At 41.8% G+C, this 20347-nt stretch overlaps 2 protein-coding genes across 10 annotated transcripts in view; one reads left to right on the forward strand and one right to left on the reverse strand.

Annotated features, from left to right (window-relative positions):
* The window catches only part of SFI1 (SFI1 centrin binding protein), a 34634-nt gene extending 19363 nt beyond the window's left edge, over positions 1-15271 (forward strand). For 2 of the 5 annotated variants that reach the window (XM_075516205.1, XM_075516204.1), the window contains 18 exons: positions 1886-1967; positions 2872-3050; positions 3294-3369; positions 4157-4252; positions 4675-4751; positions 5416-5518; positions 6041-6137; positions 6827-6987; positions 7423-7497; positions 7793-7867; positions 8244-8420; positions 9176-9417; positions 10379-10474; positions 11611-11872; positions 12574-12718; positions 13500-13620; positions 14328-14430; positions 14992-15268. In XM_075516205.1, coding sequence (XP_075372320.1) covers positions 1886-1967; positions 2872-3050; positions 3294-3369; positions 4157-4252; positions 4675-4751; positions 5416-5518; positions 6041-6137; positions 6827-6987; positions 7423-7497; positions 7793-7867; positions 8244-8420; positions 9176-9417; positions 10379-10474; positions 11611-11872; positions 12574-12718; positions 13500-13620; positions 14328-14430; positions 14992-15099 — 2275 coding nt within the window. In that variant the 3' untranslated portion in view covers positions 15100-15268. Of the gene's footprint in view, positions 1-1885; positions 1968-2871; positions 3051-3293; positions 3370-4156; positions 4253-4674; positions 4752-5415; positions 5519-6040; positions 6138-6826; positions 6988-7422; positions 7498-7792; positions 7868-8243; positions 8421-9175; positions 9418-10378; positions 10475-11610; positions 11873-12573; positions 12719-13499; positions 13621-14327; positions 14594-14991 lie in introns of those variants that run through there. The other 3 variants (XR_012777742.1, XM_075516206.1, XM_075516207.1) reach the window with 3 other exon arrangements.
* Positions 15272-15334: 63 nt separating this feature from the next.
* PISD (phosphatidylserine decarboxylase) overlaps positions 15335-20347 on the reverse strand; it is a 30285-nt gene continuing 25272 nt past the window's right edge. For all 5 annotated transcript variants that reach the window (XM_075516229.1, XM_075516226.1, XM_075516228.1 and 2 more), the window contains 2 exons: positions 18450-18610; positions 15335-18126 (listed from right to left, as the gene is read on the reverse strand). In XM_075516229.1, coding sequence (XP_075372344.1) covers positions 17902-18126; positions 18450-18610 — 386 coding nt within the window. In that variant the 3' untranslated portion in view covers positions 15335-17901. The remainder of the gene's footprint in view (positions 18127-18449; positions 18611-20347) is intronic.

A 20347-nucleotide genomic window follows, 5' to 3' on the forward strand; every position in this document is an offset into this window, starting at 1 on the left:
TTTGCCTTTTTTGAGATGCCTTAAAGGCCTTGCCTAGGCTTGTATTCTTACCCATGGAGTCAGTGCTGACTCTTCAGGTAGAGTTATGATTTATGATGCTATAAAAACCTATTTCCCATTTTCTGTATTAGAATAATAACAGAAAAAAGTTTGCTTTCCTTGGGAAAGGGTATGTTTGGAAATATGCTCTTACAATGAGTCACCTCCTGGGACACTTTTTCCTGTGTTAGTTGAGAGAAAAAAATGTTTTTTAACATTGAATCTTCTTTCCTAGTAGACTTGGGACCTTGCACCTTTCATTGGCAGAGAATGGTCATGCCTTGTGTTCTAGACTCGTACCTTTCTGTCATCAGAAGCCTGGCTTCACAGTTGAGAAGCAACCTGCAGAAAGTCTGTTTTGCCTTGGATATTGGCTTGCTTTTTGGGAGATTCACAAATAGGTTTGGAGGGCAGGCTGAGTAATGAGGGCAGCTGCATTTTCTGCAAGCAAGAAAGAGTTTTTCCAACTGGTTGAGGGTGCAGCTGTGGTGCATTAGCTCTCCCTCTGGAGACAAGGAGAGAGAAAAGGCTCAAAGACTCAGGAAGTTAAGGTTAAGCTTAGCGAAGATGAATTGGAGCATGCAACTGCTGCAATATAACTCTCACCAGGGAAGGGATGAACAGATGGCTCGAAGGCTCTCATTGGTTCTGTAGCCTTGATTCCATGGGTCAGGAATGTTTTTGTGTACAATCTTTTCTCTTTAGAAAGAGTATAAATCAAGTCCTATCTCCTGAACACAAAAGGAAAAGTTATAAGAAGTGTGTTCCTTGTCCAGAGATCTGGGGCTGCTTTCCAACCAGGCTCAAGTAAAACTTTCATGGCAGCTTGCCAGAACTCAGCTTCCCTGTTGGTCTCTGATGCACCTATGTGCTGTCTCACAAGTGAGTGCCCCGACTGCTGTGTCTGGTGGTAAGACCCAGGAGATAGCTCAGAAGAGCCATCAGTTGAGATTTGTGACTGTCTACAGATCAAAGACTCTTGCTGACAACTACCAGTACTCTCCAGGAAGACTTACTTAACTCATGTTTACCAACCTATAAACTTGTAATGAGGTGTAACAGCTACCTACTAAAAATTACCTGGTAAGAATCCAAAATATCTTTTAGGCCTAGAGAAGAGGTGGGACTTGCTGACAGTCTAATTAGTACGCCCACATAACTGAGTTATGGAAATAACTGATGTAGTTTGAACTGGGTGCTATTTCCACTAGGCTGTAGCTCAGACTTCTGGACTAGGACGCTTCTACCATCTGCTTTTGTTCTGTGTGAGAGATGTATAGTGCTCAATCACAAATATATGTTAATTGCATTTTTGGGATACTATTTGATAATGACTCTTGTGCATCCCTGGGGAGGAGGCAGACTAGCAAGTACTATCTTCATCTAGAGAGAAAGAAGCTTTGATAATGAGGGCAACTAACCTGACCTTGTTCATGAAGGAAGGCTTTGGTAGAATCCCTTCAGTATTGAGATCAGAGCATGCTGCTCTTTATTATTTGTTGTTATAACTTTTTAAAAGTCCTTTTACAATGTTTGTTTGTTTGGGGTTTTGTTGTTGTTGTTGTTGTTAAATAAAAAAGTAGAGTAGGATTTTCAAAATATTTCCAAGGGAGAAGGGAGTGGACTATATTTACAGTGGAAAAGAAATAAAAGGTTATTATATACTTTTTTTTCTGTGTGTGTTTGTAAACAAAATAAATTATTTGGTCAGAAGTTGGAACAATCTTTTGAATGATCTGAATGACAGCAGGGAGTTCTAATAACTTCAGAAAATTCATTAATCTTGTCTCATGTATTCTGGGTAAGATTTCTCTCCTGCACTGACATTCTCCCTTTTTGCTTGCAGGAGGGTGTTGATGAGGCAGGTATTTGACACGTGGTTGCTGAAGGCGTGCAAGCAGCAAGAATACCGAATGGGAGAGAAGAGGGTAAATGTAACTCTTCTACCTGGCCTTGCTTAGGAAATGGAGGGGATGATTTCTTAATTGCTGTTTGTGAACATTAGTTAGCATGAGATGGACTTGAGTGTTGTAAATTCCCTTTTCCCTGATGGGGGATCAAGTTAGGGGAAACAGGTTACAACCAATATTTACTAATCACATTTTTTTAAGTTAAGCTGTTTATTAATAATAGAATCAAGCTGTTATTATTAGAGGATAACTATTCACATAGTTTATTTGCTTATTCCCTCACCCAGTAAATATGAGTGTGCGCTCTCTCTCTCTCAGTTTCATAGTTACCTGGGTGAAACAATAATAGCAATAAAGAGCCAACCCTAACCTGTTTAAGAAGTGCAGGGTTGTACTGACAAACTAGTTGCTTCTTGCTAGGTGTCCAGAAAGTCCCTTCATTTCCTAAGATGTATATATAATCCTGTAGTCTTCATATGTAGCAGCCACTGCTGCCTTTTATGTGGTTGCGTTACACAACTCATAGTTGATGGTAGCATGTGTGGGTGGCCTTGTGCAGATATGGCTGACTCTTGGTGTTCTGAGATTATCAGTTCTTGTGAATTCAACAGGACTGGTTTCTGGAGCTTATCGGTTCTTGGGAGTCTTTCACATGCTACTTATCGGCTTGTATTTTTCCGTTCTTTGGCCTGCTGTTTTCTGCTAACAGTTTCTCCATCCACACGCATATAGGTGCCTGTAGAACATGTTCGCGTAAACTTGGGGCAAAGGGGCTTTGATGACATGTGTCCATTGCTGTTCAACATGAGAAGAGGAAAACAAACATTGGACAGTTCTGTGCATGTCACCTTTAAGGAATTGTCTTCTGTTGTTTGTAACTGGCCTGTGTCATGAATTCATTGCCACCTTCTTTCCATTATAGGCTGTCCTTCATTTTGAAAGGCAACTATTGCATTGTTTCTGGTGCTTCTGGCGTAGAAGAACAGCTGCATGTTTGGAGGAGCAAGAGGGTTTGGCTCATGCAAGAGATCACTACAGTAACCTGCTGCTGCTAAAGGCTTTCTGTCTGTGGAAGAAAAATACTCAGGAGAGAAAAACAGAGTAAGAAGGTTTTTTTAAAGGGAGAATTATTTGGATTGGCCCTGTGGTGGCCTACTTTTGACAAAGCAGCATTTAATTTGCAATGACTCTGACTCCTTATTTGTGCTTTAGAATCTGCTGGTTTGTCTTTCACTCAGTAAGTGACTTACTGAAAATAGCAACTGTGGACTCGTGTCTGTGCTGGAGGGGTTCAGTAACATGGATTACTTTGTAGGAGAAATAATTAAATTATTTTTCCTATAGGAGGCTCAAGGAGATGCAAGCCTTAAGATTTCACTATTCAAAGTGTCTGCAGCAGACTTGGAACAAGTGGAGGGAGGTGAGAGAGTTAACAGATGGGGAAGAGCTTGAATCCTTTTTGTTATGCTCAGATTGCTTGTACCCATATGGCTAGAAATTAAATTGTTTATTTTAAACACTAGTCATTCCTAAGCTCTCCTCCCTTTCCAGGTGAATAAAACCAGTTCAGTGTGGGCAGAACAGGAATTGTGTAGGGAGGAGGGGGAGTTCTTTGACTTCTTGTTCACTTGTGCAGGTATAGTGAGAATGGGACTACAGTTTAGGAGATACGTCTGGGAATGTAACCAGAGTTAGTGTGATGAAATTGTCCCTTGCCAGTACTGTGTATGTCCTTCTCAAAACTTTACTTAGTTAGAAGTTTGCAGCAAGGCCATGGTGTATGGGCTGTAGTTGCGTACAGGTTATAGCACGCCCTATCAGATGGCACTTCACTTTTATGCTGGGCCTTTTCCTTACCATGATGGGAAGTACCTAACGTGCCTTGCAGCATGTCTCGAATCTATGAGAAATTTTGCAGTTGACACTAGTCTGTTGGTCCAGAACTGTTAACTTGAGTGAATTGCGTCAGTCTTCAAGAGGATTTCTAAAAGGGGCAGAGAAAAAAAAGCCTCAGCTAGGCCTTTTGGAGGAATAGCAGAGTGCAGCACCAGTTTGAGTGAGAACCTATTATAGCAAGATAAAGGATTGATGTTTCCCCAGAAGACTGGGAATGGTCCTTTTCCCTCTGCTCTCTGCCATTGCCTGTTTTCCCTCCATCATGTGTACATATCTTTTTTCTCCCCCCCCCCCCCCCCCCCCCCCTACAGTATGTGGGACATCGACGTGAGAAATGGAGGAAGTTGGTGCAAGCAGATGTGCACTATCGGCACACGTTACTGGGCAAGACCTTGGCAGGCTGGAAGGTAGGAGGGAATGTCCTTTTCTTTGTGGGACTTGTCTGTGTGTGCTTAAGTGTTTCAGTGAGAACTGAAGAGCTGCCATGCTGTTTCACTCTAGGCACTTACACACCAAGTGTGCAAGGTAGAATGGAGGCTATTGTAGATAGGGTTGTATAAGCTCTAGCATTGCTTTTTGGAGAGGAAGAACCAATGTAATCTTGTGGCTTTGGTGAAGGGTATATAATAGCTAGCATTAACTAGTGTGTAATGACTGTTCATCTCGGAAAAACAGCATTCGATTTCAGTGGCTGTAACCTCATTTTTTTCCCTATACTCTACTGCCGCTACTACTCTACTAAGCTGCTACTAAGAGTTTCCAGATATCTTCTCTCCTCAGAGATGTTGGCAATTGAGGGAAATTTTACCTCTCACTGCTTTTCTTGCAGAGTTACCAACATAACATTCAGTGTATTCTATACCAAGTAGCTGAAAAGGAGAAACAGCACACTAGACTACTGCTGCGGTAAGTCTATGTTTCCTTGTGCAGTGTGAGAGAGAAGTGACTGCACTGCAGTCAAACTATTTTTTTTTTTTCCCCACGGCCACCATTGTAAATTTTTGAGTGTTCGGTGCTGGGAATTGACTCTGCCGTGCATTGCTATATCTGTGCAGGTCATCTAGCTAAAAGAAGTCAACCTCTTCCTGGATTGCCATCTGTTGTGCTTTAATTTTTTTTATCTGTGTTTAGTCCCATGAGAGACAGCAGACAGTAAACTGTATCATTCCCTGCAGTGCATGGATTCTGACTGCTATGATATTAAAGCAGCCTGGAAGATGTAGAGGCTGTCTTGTATTATAGTGAGGAGAGCGATTAAAGATAATATCACTTTGTATTGGTTGTAGTTGCTTTAGTTTTAACTACATTTGTTTTTAGTGCTATACAACTTGAGTCACTCGCAGAGCCTGATTGACTCAGCTTAAGATGCTAGATTTAAGGGTGTGTTCTGTTTTTGCACTGCCTTCTCTTCAGCAGAGACCTGAAGGGGCATAAGTTGATTTGCAAGACTGAGTTTATAGAGGCAGCTGGGTTTGGTTCGCCTGTGAGTGGGAAGGTAGCAATGAACAAGCGACAATCATTCTTAATGGTTTTTGTTTGGTTTTTAATTTTTTATACATTTTGCCTTCAGACAGCTTCTGTGTACGTGGAGAGAAAATGCCCTTGCTCTTATATGTGAAGCTAAGGCAACTACTCAGGCAGATGAGCACTACAGGAGAGCAATCCTGTCAAAGGTAGGGTCTGTATAGCAGATACCAAGGTCTAAGCACAGATGCTAGTTCAGGCAGGGGTCAGGTAATGCAATTAGAAGGGCCAAAAACTTCATCTAAGAGCCACTATTAAGAAAGGTCTAAAAAATGGGAGTCCCATCTTATTTTTACACGCATCTCTGAAACTGTTGTCTCTGAGTGAGCTCATGGTTTTTCCTCTTCCTTTCTTTCTCCCCATTTCCTAGAAAGAAGGGAAAACCAGTAGTATGATACAGCATAGTAGTATTACCTGGTGGGGTGGGGGTGGCAGGCGGGCAGGCAGATGGAGGGACAGAAAAGAAGAATACCTTGAAAAATGCCAGGGGGACCCTCTGAAATACTGCTGTATTTAGTTTGTAGGAAACTTGCACTGTCTTGCTGAGCCTTATGTGAAAAACGAGATGGAAATAGTTATGGTGCCAGCAATGTGGAGTACATTGCTTCCCCTTCCAAAGAACACTGCAGTGTCAGTCTGTATCCTGTCTCTTGTTTGCATTATACCTTTAGGTGTTGCTACAGTGGAGATACACTGCCTCACTACAATTGTATTACCGTCAGCAGAAGATGACAGCTGTGATGGAGGCCAGAAAACACTTGGATATAGGTGAGCTGATGGAGATATCGAACTCTCAAAAGACGTAGCTATCTGTGTATGATCCTTAGAAAGACATGGCTTAGTAGGCCAGTCTTTTGTGTCATCTGTACAGATGAAATGACTGGATGGTCTATTAAGTCTACAAAGGACGTCCCCATAGAATGGGGAATGACTTGGGACGCCAGTGATCTGTTGAAGGCTTCTTATGTGACTTTCACTTCTCTATTGATTCCTTGTCTATATAAGCGATGGTAACACTTCCTTCCTCAAAGGAATTTTCCATTACTAAGTTTGAGAAGCTCAGATGTCTCTCTTTTGAGGGTAGTGCAAGTAATCTTATCAATTACTGCCTCAATCTTTCTCTAGTAATTAATACAGAAAGGCCCTCAAACTCTGCAAGCTTTTCATGGTACCAGCCACATTCTTGACATGAGGACTCTGAAGCACAAAGGCAGCAAATAATTTCCTAAAGATTATAAAGAATATCGATGGCAGCAGGGAAGACTTGCAAGTCATGGCTCACTGTCCGTTACCTGAAGTGTTCACAATCCTTTGCCCTAGTGCTGAGTACTGTCAGTGCTGAGTATTGTTAGTGTTAAGTATTGCTAAAACAGTCAGAAGAGTAGCTGATCACTTGATAGTCTCTGAGATTAATAGTCTCCTTTTGGTACATTAGTTAATTTATCTTCTCCTAACAGTACATTTACAGACCCTGTTTCTTCACTGGAAGGAATTAACTAGGGAGTCTCTGATGCTGAGGGCTCTGCAGCACCGGGCAATACAGCACCACCAGCAGCACCTACTCCAGAAGTACCTGGTGAAATGGAAGAAATATCATCAGCGATGCCTTGGGAAAATGGTGAGAAGGATCAGCAACCTCCCCAGCCAGGGACCCAGGGTGGGAGGTTGTGGGTGTGGAGGAGCAGGCCATGTCCCCTGGTGAAGGGAATGGTAGTCTTGTCTGAGGAGGAGCATGACAGCCTTGTGCATTGAGGAGGAATGAACACGCCTGTGTCTTGTCTGAAGAAGCTTTGATAGAACTAATAGACTTAACAAGAGATGACAAGCTGAGCTTGCCATGTGTGGGATCATTTACTGTTGATGAAATCTTTGCTGGGCTCATAGATACTTGCAAATGGGGTTACACTGTAGGGCACTTAGATATTGAGGGTGGCCTCAACGGAACAAAGGGAAGGTGATAAATGCTGTTTGGCACCTCTTCTGCTCTAGTAGCATTTGGCTCAGGTAAGTGGGGTTTGTCTGAGAGTGACTCACTGTTTTGGTTACCTTACAGCTACTGCAGAGACAGGGAGATCAGCTAATGACTCATAGACTTTGCTCTGCTTCCTTCTCTTGCTGGAAGACACGGGTAAGGAATTGTCCCCTGGGTAGGTATCTAGCTCCTTGCTGATCCTTATCCCTTCTTCTCCTTCGTATTCCATTTACACATGAGGACCACAAAAATTTATTGAAACATTTTCTGGATTTTTTTTGTTCCACTAGCACAAGAGACACCTTGCCATATATTGGGTCAACTGAGTAGGTTATTCTGCTATGGCTCCACCAGCACTTCCTGTTTGGTTGATGCTCCATTTGGCTAGCGTTTCTGGTGTGGGATATGTAAACTCCTAACCTGGTTGCTGTGCAATTTTTTTCCCCGATAGCTGTCGCAGCAGCGATGGGAGAAGCGGAAGACAGTGCAAGCATTGTGGCACTGGTCCCTTTCATTGCAGAGGAAGGTAAGGGTGTGTGGGGGTTAGGGGCAGACAAGTAAATTTGCAGGTGTGCAAATGGTGTGCAGATTTGACTGCAATCAGCAGAGTGCACAGTGGATATGTTTCCTTTCAGCTTTGGGGTGCTATATGTTATTTTAGGATGCTGGAAAACTGTTCCTAAATCCTCTAATCAGATTAAAAAATTTGCACATGTTTTTCCCCATCCAGCCTCAGCTGACTTAAATCCCTGTCCCTTTGTCCTTGTGGTAGTGTCCTGCTGTTGCTGTAGCTCTGGATATTGCTATATAGTGGAAGGGAAGGTGTTGCTGTGTGGAGGGGGACTCCCTGGCCCAGAACCTGTTTTTGTAACACTTGCAGCTGTCTGCTGTTCATGTTGTAGGTATTTGATGCTTGGCTCAGGCTTGCCAAGGGGCAACAGCAGAAGAAAGATCACATTGAAAAAGCCACAGGAGTTTACCACACTACTGTTCTGAGAGAAGGTGTAACCCAGGTCTTGAGATACACTGCTGGCATGAAACAGTTGGGGGGACAGCTCCAAGCCCAGCACCAGCTGAAGGTGAAAGAGACAAGTGATCACTCAGATACATCCAGGACTGGTCTGCTCTGATCTACCCTGTGTGTGTGTGTTTGTGTGTATGTATGTATCTTGGAGCCCTACATCTCAGCTCTTGTTTGGATCTGATATACACTTTTGTCTGTGGTTCAAAGCAAAACACCCTGTCCTTTCATTCAGCTGAGAGTAGAGCACTTCAGACTTGCATTGCTAATTGGGAACCTTTCTTAATGAACTATTTCAGAACTGGTCAATTCCTACCATAGACAATATAGCTGGATGAAACCTTTGCCTGTGAGTAGGGTCTGGGCTCTAAATTCTGTGCTAGAATGAAGAATTAGAGGCTGTGTCTAATCCTGTCTTAGCTTTAGCACCAATTATACCTTCAAATATGGGCTAGTGTCACTTCTGCCTTTGAGTATCAGCCCAGTCCTGTGTGTGGAAAGGAAGATAGGGGTGCCTGTATTGATTGCTCTCTTCTTGCTCCTGGGCAGCTTTCCCAGCTCTTTTTCCAGGTTTTCAAGACAACAGTTGTTCTGTTTGCTAATGTGCAGCCTGCCTCATCGCAGAAGTACCCAGCTAATTCTCTTTACCCAAATATTACCACAGTGGACCTGCTAATTTAACTAAGAGAGCTGGTATGCCTGTGAGGTCATCAGAAATCTCAGTTCTTTTCTGTGGTGGTGTTCTCTCTGGGTGGCGTGCTGTTGCTTCCTACTCTCAGCCATCAAACGCTCTACTGTTCTTTGTGTTGGCAGGCAGCCTACAACCTTCACCAGTCAGTGTATCGTTGTGCCATGCTGTGGAAACAGAAGGCTCTCTCCAAGAAATTAAATAAGCCTTGTTCTTTTCTGCCACCTCTGAAGAAGCAAGTGACGTTTAAAATGCCTGATGTTAGCCCTGAGACAAGAGGCCATTCAGCAGAGGAAGAGCCATGGCCTTCAAAATGCAGTCATCTACCATTTCACCTTGCTGATAGGGACTCAATTCTTAATGATCTGTGAGTATGAAGTTCTAGTCCCTCCTGGGTTTCTCTGGCATATATGTAGTTTTGCATATATGTAGTCTATATGACTGTGTCTCTCTCATTTTTGTATTTCCAAGTTTTCACACTGATGACTGACAGTTCCATGCAGCTTTCCTAACTCTTTCTCTGACCTTGCATCATACAGCTGGTGTTGCAGAGTTAGACAAGAGCTGCTGTATAATGCATACATCCGCCCACAAATAATGAAAGAATTTGTGGCTTTATACTTACATATCAGCAACAGGTAGAATCAGCTCAGCTATACACTTTCCACTATGCGTTTCTCAATATACAACTATGAATTCATGGAGTGTTGGTCATTTGTCATAGGAACAGTTACACAGAGAAACATTTGAAAGGTGTATGTGGTGGGACTTTCACCATCATGAGAGCTTATCTTGTCCGAGTGACCTAGAGCTGTCACTGAAGCTCTTTTTTTCACTGCAGGGTATAGGGTCTGATGCAATGATAAACATCAAGATTCTGGCTGTGTAGAAACTGAACTTTCTTCTTGCCCCTTTCTTTCCCCTGGGGAAGCTATTCCTTAAAGAATTCTTACTGATCATGGGGCAATTGCAAGGAATAATCTTCCATGAAGCTTCTCAATCCAGGACAGGAGCCTTAAAGGGAAATAAGGTGATAGCTTCACATTTCTTTAAGCTAGTATATGCTGCCAAAAGAAGTAGTTCTGCCTTGTTCAGTTCTGTCCCTCTGTCCCTTCGTGTTGGCACAGTCATTCATATGGTGAACCAGATTGCGACATTAATACAGATTGAAATTTAATCTTTAAAAACTATTATTGCATGCAAGGGGAATGTTTCAGAGCAGGGATGAATGATGGAATGGGACTGTTTCTTTAGCTGCAATGCCAGCTTATGCCAACTTAAAGTAATCATGAATCTGGGGCATTATTAATTCTGTTTGTTCTTTTCAGAAATGCTCTTCGACGAGCAAGGTTACCACCACGGAGGCCTGACTTCCTTCTGGAATCTCTAGAAAGCAAGGAACTGCTGGGACCTCCTTTTACTAGGTAGAAAATCTAGTTTTAAAAGTAAAGAAAAAGAGGGTGACTTACAGGAGGCCTTAAGCTATGCTTATCCCCTCAAATCCCCTTACCTTCATAATACAGAACATTCAGTAATTATGGGACTGTGCATTGCTCTATACTATCAAAAGGTCATGGTGACCCTAAAAACTTCAGGTTTCTTATATGAAGCCTCCAATAATAATGGAACTTTCAAGTTAATTAAGTAGCAGCCAAGACCTGCCTTTCATTAGTGAGAGATTTTCAGGGAAAGATAAGGCATATCACTTATTTCCAAAATTAATGGGCTTAGTTAATAAGTAAAGTTTCCTTTTCTGTCAGTCTTGCCACATAAACTCAGAAGTTTGAGTTGTACAGGATGCTTTGTGGTTCATAGATCATATTTGTTCCACAACAGGTTTGGGTCTGGATTTAACTAATCTACTGGAGAATCATTAATGATTCTGGTAATGCAGAGCCAGAACTGAGTATTTCTCTCTGTCTTGGCTGAGTCAACTTTACTGCTCTAAAAGGAGCTGCGCTTTTATTTTTACTTTCCCCAAAACATCTATGCTGCTGAAATTGTTCAACCAAGCAGTGGTTTCACTGTCTTGAGTGTTCTGCACTTGTTTTAGTTATGGTATCACTTCTTAGCCCTGAAAGTGAGGGAACTGAAACTGCTCTTGTTATAGAAGCTGAAATTGCTTTTAAGCAGATGTTTAGACTGAACTTTTTTTGTGAAACTGTTCCGTAATTAGCTTTAGAGAAGGGAAATATCTATCAATTTCCTGTCAAAACCTATCTGAGATTGCTGCTTCTGCTCCACTCTTTCTCTTGTCCCCAAACCAAAATAAGGCAGGATTTTGTTAATGGGTTGAATTCGCAGCTCTGAAGACATTGTTTCAGCCTGGATTAATGTGGAGGATTTGGAGCAGGGCATGTAGGAGTAATGGAAACCTTAACTGCTTTGCTGCTGCCTTTTTTTTTTTTTTTAAATTTGGGGTTCTCCTGCATAGAAAAGCAGCTAGCTGGACAGCTGTATGCAAGGGAATAACAAGATTCTCCCTTTTTTTGCACTGGCTGCAAAGGACAAGACCAACAGGTTGCAGTGTTACAGGGACCTCATCCTTCTTCGTTTACAGATCAGAGGCACCCTTTCAGCAAACATCTGTGAACAAATGTTCTGTGGAGACTGGGCACTTAATGCTAACGCCTCAAATGGAAGAAAGTACCTGTAAATGTCTGTCTCAAATGGGCAATACCAGTCATTCCCATCCATCTCTCACACATGCTGCTCTCCCAACTGTACCACTGTGGACACATGATGTGCACCATGCTGTTCAGAGGCCAGAGCTATGGTCTCCTTCATCTTTCATGCCCCAAATGAAAGCTGGAGCAGAAATGGTGAGTGTATTGCTGAAGGAAAAACTAGGGTGCTTACTGGGCTACTGTCAGCATGCATGTTGCTTATTGCTGGTTTTTCCCATGGCTCCTCTGGACTGCCCATCTGGTGGTTGAGCTATTCTTTCCTTGTTCTATTTATCATCTTAAAAGCTGACCAAGTTAACTGGCTCTGAATGCCCAAGAACTGTTTACCACCAGTCTGAAGCAATATTTCACTAGCTGACCAATCCACGTGTGTGTTGTACTGTAATTCATGCCTTTTTTCCTGGTCTTGTGTCCTTCCTAGCAGGACGCTTTTCCTAGCAATTGACTTGAGAGTGCTGCTCCTTCAAAGGGTTCAGAGCAGTTAGTTTGCCAACCAGATTACAGAGATTTAAGAGTAACTCAGTTTAGTAGCAGTGGCTATGGCTGAGAGTCTCAAAAATTGAAATTCACTTCACCTGCAAGTAGGTGCTTGCATTTTAAACTCCTCTGTTCCACACGGAATGGGAGGTGTTAATCTTGATGAAGTACCTCCATGCTAGAAATGAAAGAGCCCATTTCTTAAGCTCTGCTTCTGTGGTATGTTATGTGAGGGGCTCAGTGACTACAGGGGGATGTCTGAGTGGGAGTAGGGCTTAGTAGGTCAGGTGCACCCTACTTGTAGGGCTTACTCAAGAAAACCCTTTGAGGAAAAAATCAGTATCATTCTGACCTTGTAGACAGGAGGTCAGCCTGCGAGTGGTCCCAAAGGAGCCCATTCCCAAGGCTCTCAACAGGACTCTGTGGAGAAGTTGCGACCAAACTTGCAGCCACGTTTGCTGTCACCTGAAGACGTAATGGGAAAATGGAGTCACCAAACTGCAGGTAGGTCCTCAGATCTGAACTGTAGCAGTTGTGTGTCCTCCAATATGTGCGAGACTGCAAGTCAACTCCACAAAATGTGAGACAAGGCAGTCTTGTATGCCTGCCTCGGGAGGTGAAGAATATCAGTCATTCCTTTTTGGGATGGTAATACAGTTTTATGGACTGTGCTGAATCAGAGGGCTAAAGCCCTGTTCTAAGGACTGAAGGATGGGAACGGCTAGGGGTTGGCTTCTTTTAGCAAGAATGTGCTCAAGTACTGGGGCATTCACATACAAAAGGCTAAATGTACAGCAGAACTCACTTCAGGAGGCAAGAATTCACTCAGTAAGGGTCTCCAAGTTTCCCCTGTACTTACAGTATGGTTGTAAAGGGGATGGATGGTGTATAAGCACCTCTCAACATGGTGTTTTTCATGACATAAGGGCATGAAATTTGTGTTCCATGGGACTAGACTTACTACTTCTAGAGTAGATGCAAAACACTAAATCATGAATAGGCCAAAATAGCATTTGTAGTACTAAACCATTCACTAGAGCATTTCTTATCTTTTTTTGTATGTTTAAACTGAGTCTTGAGAGCTTGTAATGCTGTCAGGACTCCTGCCCTCTCACTGTACCTGATCTTTTGGATAAATAGGTACATGTCACAGGGTGACAAAACATGTGAAAAGGACTTGGGAGGGTTCCATGTTTCCTGTCTACTAACCTGACTTGCCTTGACAAGAAGAAACACTGTAAGTCTGCTCTACTTCCATTGCTCGTGTCTTGTATCTTCCATTCAGCTGAAGGGGAAGAAAGGGAGTACAGTTCCAGAGAACTGGTGTTACAGAGAAAGCTGGAAGTTGAACTCAGACAGATCCAACAGCAGATGCAGTACTACTTCAGCAGGAAACAAGAACTCAAGTATGTTGCAAAGCCCCTTTAGCCAGCCTTTCTTCACGCTGTCAACTCAACATTGCATTTTTTTGTATGTATCTACTTTGAAAATAACCAGTCTGTTCACAGCAGAACTGTGACTGAAACAGAGACAAGCTCTAAAGATTTTTACTTTCTCCTTTTAAGAGTTCACTCCACGTGGGAGAGGGTACATGCACAACTTCTTTTCTAGTCAGGAAGTGGTTTAATTATACCTTTGGCAGCTATTGGAGAAAGCATGACAAAGGTATTGGGTGTAATCTGAAGGCAGTACAACTGAACTTGGCAGAGCAGCTGAAATTTAGCTTTTAGTTCTTTTATCATGACGAGTGAAGACTTAGCTTTTTTATCTGTCAATTAGAAAAAAAAATATGGCTGGGGTTTGACAACTTCTCTACTAGAACAAGAAGACATTTACAAAAATGCTTAAAAGAAAATGGGGCTTGGAGGGGATTCAACTGTCAGGAAGGGAAGAAGTTAGGAACTAGAAGTAGGAAATGGAGACAACAGCTTTCAGACAGATTTCTCTGCTTTCCAGCATCCTTTTTTTTTTTTCTTATTTTAAAGACTTTTATCATTCACTGGTCTGAGATAAAAAATTGGGTCTTATTTGCAAGTATCAATTGCAGGTCTAAGTTGGCTTAGACTGTTGAGCTCCTAATTGGGATAAGAATCCTTCTAATCCATTTTATCAGGTCCTGTCAGCAGCAGGCAAAGATTCTACAGAAGTGGCTAGAAATGAGCACACAACCAGAGGACCAAGATGATGTACCAAGAGTTCAAGAAGAATTGGATCAGGTGCGTAAATAACAAACAATTTGAAGTTATGCAAGTGATTATCACTATGCTATGCACTTAGCCTAAAGGCTGATGGTAGCTGTGAGGAATTGTATAGTAAGCTGTTATTAAAGTGCCAAGAGAAGGGAAACTTGTAATCAGAAGCGGGCTGTCGAGCAGAACAGACTGCTGTGTAGATGCATCTTCCTATTTGTGCAGAGACGTAACTCCAGCTCAAATAGACCTTTCTAAGGCTATTTCCAAGCTTCATAGCAGGCTTTAGTAGATTCAGTCTCAAACTTTTTTCTGTGATTTCTCAGGACAGTGTAGCTACAATGACTGCATCTGCATTGCTCTCAGTCCCCAGATTCATACAGCCATGGGTTTGGGTACTGCACCATTAGCTCCATTAGCTCTAAAGCTAGTCAGTACTTGGCTGTTCTTGAGTGACACAATCCTGTCACTTAATGGTTCGTAAGTGGGATAATAAAAGCTACTAGAACTCATTCACTCTTCCTCTGTCAAAAAGACTAAATGCCATCTTGCTGTACAAACAGCTTATGCAATTGTCTTCACTTTCAGTTGCAGGTGAGGATCAACACTCTCACCAAAGCACAACTAAAAGAGAGACATCATGTGCAGAACCTGGTTGCCCGCCTGCATGATATCCAGGCTGCTCTGGATATATAATGCACCTGAACCAATTTTCCAGCTCACGGGTAGGACTTTTTGCCCCTTTCATAGCAGGGGAAGACAGAAGAGATGTATACATTCTCTTAGTCTATGTATGGCATTTTTATTTTATAAATTAAAGTAAGTATTTTTTCTTGGTTTATTTTGTTCTACAGCTGGTTAAAAACCAAACCAAACATGCTGCACTCACGATACCTAGTGTAGGTTACCCTGACATTTCAGAAAGATAAGCAACAGTGATAAGACTCTTTATTTCAAAATGTTTGCAATTAAATGAGTTAATGTCAGTAAGTCAGTCATACACTTTGACATACAAAAATACCGTGCTACTGATACAGTTGAAGAATTAAATGGATTCTCCATGCAGGAGAAATTCACAGCATTATCAGTACCCTCTAGGAACTTTGCTTTCACTTCCAGGGTGCATTGCTGACCACTGCTTAACAAGTAATGTCTGTTAATCAGCTAGCTCTGCACAGTATTAAGACCATCACAAAAACAGCCACTTGCATGCTGAATCCTCCCCTCCTTCTTAGATTTTTAATAAAGCAAACATCAGGTAACCCATCCTCCATTACTAGGCTAACAGTAACCTTCAGATACTGTGGATGGTGATGCTGAGTAGGAAGAAATTAAAGCTTAAAGTTGCTTTGGCTGTGTTTGGATGCCATAGGCCCCAGTGGAAAAAGGGCAGAAGATTCAGTCATATCTTCTCTTGTCCACTGAAACACACTTGCTTTATACTGTTAACGTGACGTTGAAGTTTAGTCAAAAGGCTAGTCATAGCTTTATCCTCTTGGGGCTGATGTTTGCATTAGTCTTTTCTCACTCTCAATGGTTAAAAAAGTGTACATTTCTATAACCTGTGTATGGTAATATACTGCTGCAGGAGTAAACTTGCTAATGCCAAAAAGTTTAACAAGGTAGGTGGCTGAGAGCCACTTCAAGCTTTCAAACTCTTCCCCATGTAAAATGAGGAAGCATTGACTCTCAGAGCCAAATGAATTTTCTCCTGCTTGTCACCCAAACAGCCACCATCATCTGAGTCATGGCTGCGCTACATCACTTAGAGGCAGTTTATCATCCTGTCTTTACTGATGACAAGCTAAGCATACGGGACTTGGCAAACTGGACATTTGTACAACAAAATTATATTCTATTTTCTGCAGTGCATACAAAGAAGAGAAGTAAGTTTCTCTTTAGGAAATCAGAGCTGGTCAAAGCCTACCATCTCCTTGAAGTAGCAGAAAGAACACCCAAAGTTCAAGCAAGGAAGCAATATGAAAAATCTTTCAGAGAGCAGAAAGGCAGGTTTCGTAAGCATGTCTACTCCAACAAGCTCTGGACAGTAACATCAGTTCTAAATGTTTGAGTGCCTGGACTTGAAACAGTTTATTCTCTAAAAACAATTGATACATTGCTTTAAAACTCAATTCCTCTTCTTCACTTTGGCACCAGTTTCTGTCAGTGCCATGTAGTGCTACATTTAACAGATCCAAGGTGTTGGATTTTGCCGCCTTCACATGAAGTTACAAAGAGGCTCTAAAGTTTTGCTGTAGGGTGAGGCTTCAGCATAGGGCTTTCAGCCCCCAGCACATTCCTAACATTAAGTACAAGAGCAGAAGTCAGAGCAGGTATGGGGGGGTGGTTTATATTTTGGGTAGGATGAAATTGCTGCCAGTCCATTATAGGATGGCCAGGTGGCACCTGGCATTGTTTCAAAGATCCGTAATAGTTTTGTGCATAGGGCATTTCATTCTGTGCAATAAAAATTGGTCCTGAAGTATCTGAAAGTGTTCTGTAAGTAGAGGAATTAATTCTTCAAGAATTTAGTGACAAAGCAACAACAAAGACACATAGCAGAAAGTAAAACATATTTTGGCTGCTATCTCATTGCATCACACAAGAAAAACATCCTCTATATCTTCTAACCCCTTAATCCAAGAGGTGAAGTAACTGTGTCTCATACAAACAAAATCTTTAAGGCTTGGAATAGCAAAATAAAACCATGGATTGCCTTTTTTTTTTTTTAAAGAAAATATCAAGATGACCAGTTTCATCATACGGAATGTAGACATAGTGTTTTCAGGTTTAAAATACAGTGCAAAGTCCATTTTTAAAGGGACAGTGTCAGGTAAAAAGATTAAAGTTGTCTAACAGTAGAAAACCTGGATGAGTGTAATTTATTGTACTGATGCTGTCTGTTGCACATTTTGGTTAGTTTGGACTGTGAAGCCATACTAGCCCACTTAACTGTCTGGCGCTCTATGCATTCACAGGCTGCCTTTATATAAGAACTTCAGCAGAGTGTCTTAGAATAAAATAAATATGAGAACACATTCTTTATTCAAGGTCTGAAAACCGATATTGCAGATACAAGGTCTGATTCAGCCTGTCAATGTCCCTTTAAATACAGCTTATCTCTGCCTCCACCCTTCCCCATTGCACCTGCAGAGCCTAGGAAGGCTTAAAAGGGACTTACAGGCTCTAAGAACATAATTATCCTGTGGCACATTGAGGGGAGAACATGAAAGACTACAGGCACAGGGTGGGACAGAAACCTCCCTGGTCAACATCTTTAAAGGCAGCTGTACCTGTTACATACATGGTCATTCAATTCTCTTTCTGCATTCAGCAGCATGTAAATATAGACCAAATACTCCCAAGTTTAACATAGCAATGATATCTTCTGTTTTCCTCACCCAGGTCCTGCTGAGTGATACATACTTGTTAAGTGAAACACTCAGTGGTGTGATAGAGAGTCCCTTTGTTTAGAAAACCTTCTTGCTGAAAGAGTTTCTATAGAGAGCCCAGCGCTTCTCCAAAGCGGATTTTCTGTCCAGCTTTGAGGTGGAATTTGAAGTCCTTGGGTGCCTCAAAGATTAGCACGATCGTAGAACCCAAGTTAAATTCCCCTAAATGTTCCCCTTTCCTCATGGGGATTCCCTCCTTGTTGTTGTTGGATATGAAGCTGAAGTCATTGTAGGAACCTTTAGAGTAACATGGACTGTTGGTATGCAAGTCCTGTACAGAGAAGAAAGAAACTGTTACTTGAGGATTTCAGTACTCTGTAGTCATTAGCACAGCTGTAGACTGTGGATATCCAGGCATTTTCAATGCAGGAACTTACTTACAATGCAGGAATTCAAAAGTGCAATAGAAGTATTTAAAAAAAAAGTCTATACTGGAGATGACTCCCTTTAAATCAGTCTTAGAACATCAGTATTGTGAAACACCTTAACTTCAGGGTAATAAGATTTTAAAAATTTTTTTGTAATTTTCTTTTATTATACTGTACCAACCTCAACCATCAAAACCAGAAAGCTGCCTACTACCGTCTTGCTCACCTGGTCAAAGTAGATGCGGATAGAGCCCACATTTGTTGCTCCTACAGCTGTTAAAGAGAAAAAGCCATGTTTCCAGTCACCTGTAAGGACAACCCGTTCATTGTGGCAGAACAGCTCCTTGATCCAGCGAGCAACTCCAGGATTCACAGACATCAGAGAGCCTGCAATAGTGAGAAAATATTCAAGTTGTCTGGTTTGTAGCAGCATGTATCTATCTAAATGGTATTTTCAGTATAACTGTAGCTAATCCAGTAAGCAATTCTGGCACTTCTTTGTAAGAAGAGAGGCAAATGCTAGGCAGAATGAATGAAAGACAAGGCTGTAGTAAAAACAAAGGGGTCATAGGAAAGATGTAATCTTTAGTCTTCTGTCCAGAAAGATCAATACTCTTGGGCAGGGCTTATATTACTTTGCATTTTTCCTAGCAGAGTCACAGGGCAACTAAAGACCATGCTCATCCTTCACTGTAAGGCTTGAATGCAGTCTGGAGCACCATCTACAGTTCTCTCTGTTAAAGAGCAAAGGGTTTAAATTTTCACACCTGGAAATGGTTCTTTTCAGGCTGACCAGTACGCCCTCGGCTTTCACTTATTCCCATCTACAGCTTCACCTCGACTTCATTTCCACACAGTAAAAGCCTGCCATTAAAGTAGGGAGCAAAATCTGGGGTGGGAGTCCCTTTCAAAATATCTGCCATTGTTGAAGCCTGTTCTAGCATCAGTCATACCTACTCCTCTGTCACCGAACTGAGGTGGCAGGGACTCATTTCCACACTATCATCTGATGCTATTCCTCTACCAAAGGTGTAACCAACCAACTTCACACTAGAGTCATCTACAAATTCACAAGTGACAACTACTGCTAATTGTCATCTGATAGGCCCTTAAGACAGATCACGGTAAGGACCAAGGCAGAGCTAGTCCCTAGTCTCAGCCCTGGCAGATAGAATTGAAAGAAGCCTTCTAATAAGCACATAAGATCCATGTAACAAAAGGCTACAGGCTACAGGCTACTAAAAGGAAGCTAAAGAAGCTTTTCATAGCTTAGGAACAGGTTTCACTGGTTAACTATCCCGTGCATGAGAGCAGCTCCTTCCAGTTCTCTTTGGTTACTGAGACTGTGGCTGAAAACCAAGTAGCTATCTAGCTAGAGCTGACCAGGAAATACTAATAATGTGAATCAGTTTAAAAAAGTATATTACAGAAGAACCTCAAAAGATTTAAATCCCTACATAGTCCTTAAAGTAATTTAGTAAGGTATATTCACTACATACATTTTTAGCTATAAAATGCATCTGCTTTGCTGCATTGAATCCGAGAGTAGCATTTCACTAATACTGCTTTGTTTCAATCAAGGCCTAGCTTCAATCTGGAACTTGACAAATTTCTCAAACCTTGTGGCAGGTCATTGTCTCTCTCATGGTGTTTGAAACCAAATCCAAGTACTTAGGTTTTTGCTAGATACCAAGAAGTAAAACATTTTTGTTATCTGCTGAACTAGAGTATGATGATCTGCAGAGGAGGACAGAAACATCTGATCCCAGCTCCAGAAGCACAACTGTTTACTTGCATCTTCTTTACCAAGCACAGAAGAGATCATACTTTAGGCTACTGCTGTTTGCTCTGATCTGCAGAACTATGTGTATTTTCAGGTGCAAACTGAACAAATCATGTTTGGGAACAAGTCAGGTCAGCATGCATCAACAGTCATTTCAAAGAACTAAACCAGCTTGAATACAATATTACTGTTTTCACCATTTATATGTGATTTGTTCTGGTAAACTACACTACTATAAAATTCATTACCATTTGTGACAAATCACTTTTCTACCATTATCTATCATGCGACTGTACAACTGCTCTACTGGCGTGTCTTGTTCAGCAGTGGCCCATACCAGT

This window comes from Mycteria americana, chromosome 13, assembly GCF_035582795.1.
Source record: "Mycteria americana isolate JAX WOST 10 ecotype Jacksonville Zoo and Gardens chromosome 13, USCA_MyAme_1.0, whole genome shotgun sequence".
In the NCBI taxonomy this organism is placed as follows: domain Eukaryota; kingdom Metazoa; phylum Chordata; class Aves; order Ciconiiformes; family Ciconiidae; genus Mycteria; species Mycteria americana.